Below are 7,567 nucleotides of genomic sequence, written 5' to 3' on the forward strand. Positions count from 1 at the left end.
TAAAAGGTAAATAATAATAAAAAATAAAAAAACACTAAAGAAGCAATATGTACCACAGCAAGTTGTTTTTGGCTTCATGAAACATTTTGCACTTGCTTGAAATTAATCACCAAACTACACAATGAGTAATCATTGTCTACCAGTATCGAAACCCGGTACGTCTGCAGACATGCTGCTGTGCCACTAGGGGGCGATAATTTGTAAAACAAATTGATCTTAATATGTAATTATGTTGATGAGAATAATTTGATTCACAGATAGATTCTGAGCAATTATTTTCAATATTCAATACATTTCCTATACTTTTAATTATGACATATTTTCTACGTTTTTGGATAAATGTTTTCAATATATTTTTTACCATTTTAGATTGTGGTTTAAAATGGACTGTCTTCTTGATCTTTAATATTGTTTATTGAAATACAAGTTTTATGCAACAAATGGAGAATTAGATTAAATGCTTCCAAACATAAATTACACTGTTTACCAAATCAACCGAAATAAGCAGACCCAAACCACATCTATGCAAAGAACTTTTCTCCAGGAAGGAACGTCGACAAGATTCTTAGGACTTTTGTTATAACACAAAATTAACATTGTCACAACACATAAATACCAACAAAATGAAAATCCTGGTGAAGAGCAAGTTAACTGCGAAGTCTGGTTAACAACAACGAAGAGACTTCACCACAAAAGATAATCTCTGAGACATATACAAGATCAGTTTCTTTGTGAACCTAACGTTGACTGAAGGTCGAAACGTTGTTCGCTCCTCTACATAGTGCCTTCTCCACCCACACCAGCCGTTTTTTTTACACACACAATTTTCTATACAAGTAGGTTTTCTCATCATCACGGATTATTACTTAGAGAATTCAACTATTAACAAACACGACATTTTTACACAACTATCTTATATAAGTTATCAGGCGGAAGATAATCTCTAAGACATATACAAGATCAGTTATAGATTATACCTGCCAAACGTAGTAGAAACACAGTTAGATGTATTACGGTATATATATATATATATATATATAATATGTAATATATATATATTAACTAATACTTAGAGAATTTAACTATCAATAAACACGACATTTTTACACAATTTTCATATACAAGTCTTGTCAGGCGGACTCTTATCAAACTTAGTTAAATACTTCAGGTTTGTTTGTTTTGAATTTCGCGCAAAGCTACACGGGAGCTATCTGCGTTTGCCGTCCCTAATTTAGCAGTGTAAGACTACAAGGAAGGCAGCTAGTCCTCACCACCCACTGCCAACTCTTGGGTTACTATTTTACCAACAAATAGTGAGATTGACCCTCACATTATAACGGACCCACGGCTGAAAGGGCGAGCATGTTTGGTGTGACGGGGATTCGAACCCGCGACCCTCATTATACGAGTCGAGTGCCTTAGCCACCTGGCCAATACATTTTAAGAGAAATTTGAAAAAACGAACATTTAATTACGTTGAAATAGAATAGGTTTAATTTTTATACAAGAACATTATGGAACTTTATAATGAACACAGAGCTATATTTTATTACAAAAAATTCACATACTGGAGTAAAAGAAATCAATGTGTATTACAAAAAATTAACATATTGGAGTAAAAGAAATCAATGTGTATTACAAAAAATTAACATACTGGAGTAAAAGAAATCAATGTGTATTACAAAAAATTAACATACTGGAGTAAAAGAAATCAATGTGTATTACAAAAAATTAACATACTGGAGTAAAAGAAATCAATGTGTATTACAAAAAATTAACATACTGGAGTAAAAGAAATCAATGTGTATTACAAAAAGTTGAGGATGATGTGAAGGAAGGAGGTCATCCCGGTATCTGACCTTTCTGTGTGTCACATACTTGCTACTCCAGATCCAGTGCTAATCACACGACTGTATTCTGTTTCTTCTTGATGTGAATACAGCGAATAACCAGTGTATGTTTGAAGCTATAAATGCTTGTATTTTAGATAGTTGAAATCGTAAATGTAGAATTAGAAAGAAGTTTCAATATTTTCTCACCAGTAAGCTTAACAAATCGTCTTTTGTTACCAATGATCTCGGTATTAATAATCATATAAACATGATCATATATACATTTTATTAGATTTTGTTTGAAATTATGTGATATAAAGTTCTCACAGTGTGTGTATACTCTGTTGTAAAGTGAAATGCTACACAACTGGCTATGTGTGCTTTGTCCACCAATAGAATTGAAACTTGGTTTCTATTGTTGAACTTCATAGATGTACTGCTGTACCACTGGTGTTTTTACCCTGATGTCGATATGTTTATCATAAACTCCAATGTATTTTATTGTACACCAAAGTATTCATAAAATATAATAGATTTTCATTAGTTCTTACTGGTAAGTGAAGTTATGTTTCAGTGCTTATTGTTCGTATTTTAAAAAAATTGCACAACAAATATGATGTCTACATAACTATTAAAAAAACATAAAAGTGGCTTAAATAGAGGGGTACAACAATTTAACTTAAATAGAGGGGTACAACAATTTAACAAAGCACATAAATACATTAGATACGATAACATCTAAACTGAATAGATACAACCCTGCATATTTGTTCATGTAAATCATGTTTAAACAGAAGTAATATTTATTTAACAACAAATTTATCTTTTATGTATTTGTTTATTTAAATGCCTAACAATTTAAACTTTACATTAAATCAACACCTAAGTGAAAAGTCTCGTAAAGTGGAATGTTTTCGTTTGTGAAATTTCACATAAAGTTACACGATGGCTATCTGCAATTGCCATCCTGAATTTAGTGGTGTAAGTTTCTTGAACAACTGGTGAAGAACGTCATCTTTAAGTTTCCAAAAACCTCTCTCCATCATGGTTTAACTTCATCATTTATCAATCTATATGCCTGAAATTAAAATCACCCATAATTATGACTTCCTTAACAGCTGAAACCTTGATCTCATTGTAAAGTTTATTATTGATTTTATCAAAATCATTTGGTGATCTGTTACAAGTTGCTATTTAAAAGCCTTTTTCCTTTATATCTACAAATAAAATCCCAAATGTTCATTCTCCATCTTATTATCTTTAATATTCTTAACTACAACACGATGTAACTCACATTTGTTTCATCAATGTCTGTTATGTCATATTTCGACTGACAGAAATAATAGTGCACGACATTATTACATGTATATTAGATTCTATTTGTAAAATTAATCACGTAAACTAATTAATATAAGCCATTTTATGTTTTATATTTTAATTTATTATTACAATAAACTATGAAGAATATAACCTCTTCAATGTTTTAATTGACATGAATATTTTCAGATTGTGCATTAATCACCCCTGGTAAACATAAGCTATCATCATAACCAAAATAAGAGAGCTTACTGGAGTACTTGGTTTAACAATCTTGTCATATCTGGTGCAACCTCAAAACTCCTGAATGCTGAAGTCCAATTACACAGGCATACACTAGAAACTAATGGTGTTCCATGCTGTGTTCACAATCTTTCAGCAAGGTATCATTTGGTAAACCAGCTATAGACATTCAACATTTCAAAGACAACTGGCTTGAAAATTGGCCAAAGCTGCACTGGGATAATTTACTTGAATGTGTATTTTCTTTTCATTGTGTATGAGCAACTACAGCAGAAATTATACACAGAAAGACCACTGGTCAGAGTTTTATAAGTAACGAATTCAGGGACTGAATTGTTTTGGTATTATGAGAAATTTCACTTGTCACAGAGATGCAATGGAACATTTGGTAACTTTACCAGCAACTACAAAACAAGTTGGAGACCCACTGAATAACGAAGCTGTTGAAGACAGAAAGTATAATACAAAAAAACTGTTTCTTATTATAAGTGTTGAGCTTCCTTTTCACAGGTCTTCCCTCACACATGATGACAGAAACTCCACACACACTCTTAAACTGTTCTGCCCTTTCAATCAAAACCTGGAATCTTGGTTGAACACATATATAACAACACATCAGTGCACATAAACAGAACAAAGTATTACAATTAATAGATCATAAAGTTCTGCAGCAACTCATAACTATATATCCACAATCATGATAGATGACCATGATGACCACCTAGGAACAAGCTGAAATTATTATGATGTGGGTGGATGTTTGCCTTTGGCTCCACAAATATTTCATTGAAATTTATATGCAAAATTTAGGCAAATTTATATGAGTTCTCAACCCAAACGAGCCATTTTTGCATATAAATTTCTCAACAAGTGGGTTTCTCGACATCACTGATTTCATTGAAATGTATCACCATGCAACCATTACCACTGATTCAACATCAGTTTTGAGCATCAATGATACACTGATGAGTATAAACCTCTCATTCCATTACTGCCATGAACTGATGGTGCAATTATCAAACAAGGGATTTGAAATGGGAGACATCTGACATTGAACCACAGGCTACTTCACCCATTCTTATGGCCATACATTTAATTTAGCCTGTCATGATTCTATTAGAAGAATCAAATCCATAAGATACACCCTCAATACCATTTTAGAACTATCCAAGCTACTTACCTTTTCAGCCAAAAGAACATCCAAGTATAAATAAATGCAAGAAAAGATGTCCTCTGAAGAATCCAGATTTAGAACTCTGTGCCTGACTCACTGGACAGTTTGAGGATCATCACAATGCAGTATTCTATAAAATTATCCAGTATACTTTAGACAACTACTCAGAAATGACTAAAAACTGATGTACAGATGTTAGCTTGATGCTTCAGTGTTGCAATCCAATGCCAGTTTCTCTATTTCCTTTTAACATGTCTTTAGATCACAATGTTTTCAGCACAACTGATAATCTAAGTAAATTAGTGTAAAAGAAGACCCTCACCACTGTGCAATGCTGGTCTATGGCAGCACTGACTATTATACTGTTTACACTCTTGATGAAGCGTTTTTGTCATTTTGGAAGAAAGTACAAGTAAATAAAAATACACCTGAAAAACCCAAATTCCATGTCAGTAAAAGACACCATAACAATATGAAATCAGTGATGAAACAAGGCATTTTTTTTGGGAGGGGGGAATGTATTAGGTTGAGGAATAATTTGTGAGCGTTTTAAATAATTTCATTCAAGCATTACATGCAAGACTATACAATACTTCAATGCATGAACACATTACACCCAAAACATTTATTATGATACTTTATTTCATGTAATATCTAGGTATATAGTATGCATTGTTTTAAACGAAATTGCAAGAAAGTAAATGCGAAAAGCAGATGGTGTCAAAAATGCTCGATTTTGTCCACTTGACATTCCATTTAATGAGCTGAAAATGAAAGCAAAAATTAAAGACATGAAAATCAAACACACCATCTATTAGAGCAAAAAATTATCTACCAAATGACATGAAATATTTTGTGAAAGTGTTTCATTTATGAATATATTTTGTTAGCTTGAAAAAACGCTCACAAATTATTCCTCAACCCAATAGATGACTACTATGGTAGTTTGTACATTACAGCAGTAGTCACTATAATTGACTGTATCAAAAGTCAATTTAATCAAGAGATTTTTAAAATACATTAGAAGCCATCCTATTGAAAAGTGCTGGTGACAAAAAAATTCACAAAGAATTGACAACAACTGGGGATAAATACTGCAGAGTTGTCCATATGCTCTTACTCAAGACACAACTGTTGATTCTAGAAGCACACTTTCAAGATACACTGATACTGGATTATATTGTTAACATCTTCAAGAAGAGTTAAACCAGGATGCTCACTCCTATCAGATATATACAAATTAACAGCATTCTTTTATACTACTCCTACTATAAATACTACATGTGAGAAATCATTTGCTGCACTACAATGTGTAAAACTGAAGCACTTTGATCAGTAACAGCTAAATCACTTCATGGTTTTACACATGTATAAAAATTTTACATGTGACAGATTGACCACTGAAGAACAGAACAGAGATGAAATACTTTTGGTAAATTTTAAGGTTTAAAACTTACACTATTTATTATATAATTCATTTTCCCACACTTTACAGTAACGTAGCTTTATAACAATACAAAGTATAACTGATTCAGCTCAGTTGTTTTGAATTATTTTTGTCAATAGTTTCTCAGTAATAAGTTTTATGAAAGCTGGAACACATTTTATTTGTTTTAGATGTTGCTGTGTACAACTGTAAGGCTTCTCTCAAGTGCATGTCCTATGATGGAACACATTTTATTTGTTTTAGATGCTGCTGTGTACAACTGTAAGGCATCTCTCAAGTGCATGTCCTATGATGTCTTTTTAATTCACTGTTTGTTCCAAACTGTTTTACACAATTTCTACAACTGTAAGGTTTCTCACCAGTGTGGATCCGTTGATGTCTTTTTAATTCACTATTTGTTACAAACTGTTTTTTACAACTTGCACAACTGTAAGGTTTCTCACCAGTGTGTATTCTGTGATGGTACTTTAAATTACCATTTGTTATAAACTGTTTTCCACACACAGTGCATCTGTATGGTTTCTCACCAGTGTGTGTTCTTTGATGTATTTTTAATGCACTGTTTGTTATAAACTGTTTTCCACACACTGTACAACTGTAAGATTTTTCCCCAGTGTGGATACTTTGATGTGTTTTTAATACACTATTTGTACTAAACTGTTTTTCACAAACTCCACATTTGTAAGGTTTCTCTCCAGTGTGCATACTTTGATGTGTTTTTAAGGCACTTGTTGTACGAAAGTTTTTTCCACACACTGTACAGCTGTAAGGTTTCTCCCCAGTGTGTACACTTTGATGTGTTTCTAATTCACCATTTGTACCAAAGCATTTTCCACACACTGTACAACCGTAAGGTTTCTCACCAGTGTGTCTTCTCTGATGCGTTTTTAATTTACTGTTTGTTCCAAAATATTTCTTACAATCTGTACATCTGTAAGGTTTCTCACCAGTGTGAGTTCCTAGATGTCTTTTTAATTCACTGTTTGTTCGAAACTGTTTTCCACACACTGTACAACTATAAGGTTTCTCTCCAGTGTGTATTCTTTGATGTATTTTTAAGATACTATTTGAACCAAACAGTTTTCCACACACTGTACAACTGTAAGGTTTCTCACCTGTGTGTATTCTGTGATGTTTATTTAAATCACCATTTGTTCCAAACTGTTTTCCACACACTGTACAACTGTAAGGTTTCTCACCAGTGTGTATTCTTTCATGTATTTTTAATTCACCATTTGTCCCAAATTGTTTTCCACACACTGTACAACTGTAAGGTTTCTCACCAGCGTGTCTTCTCTGATGCATTTTTAAGCAGCTATTTGTAACAAACTGTTTTCCACAAACTGTACAAGTATATGGCTTCTCACCAGTATGTATTCTTTGATGTACTATTAAGTGACTATTTCTGTCAAACCGTTTTCCACAAACTGTACAATGATATTGTTTCTCTCCAGACTGTATCCTCTTTTGCTGTTTTAGTTTATCAAATGTTTTTCCACAACTGTATGGTATATCATGACTTTGATATATATTACATGTTGTTAGGTTATTACC

The 7,567-nt window shown here is 32.6% G+C and overlaps 1 protein-coding gene across 1 annotated transcript in view; it reads right to left on the reverse strand.

Annotated features, from left to right (window-relative positions):
- Positions 1–5,987: 5,987 nt before the first annotated feature.
- LOC143226849 (uncharacterized) overlaps positions 5,988–7,567 on the reverse strand; it is a 61,197-nt gene continuing 59,617 nt past the window's right edge. Inside the window, exon 6 of the mRNA XM_076458341.1 lies at positions 5,988–7,440. Within this exon, the coding sequence (XP_076314456.1) occupies positions 6,287–7,440 (1,154 nt within the window). The 3' untranslated portion in view covers positions 5,988–6,286. The remainder of the gene's footprint in view (positions 7,441–7,567) is intronic.

The sequence above is a fragment of the Tachypleus tridentatus genome, chromosome 9 (genome assembly GCF_004210375.1).
Source record: "Tachypleus tridentatus isolate NWPU-2018 chromosome 9, ASM421037v1, whole genome shotgun sequence".
In the NCBI taxonomy this organism is placed as follows: domain Eukaryota; kingdom Metazoa; phylum Arthropoda; class Merostomata; order Xiphosura; family Limulidae; genus Tachypleus; species Tachypleus tridentatus.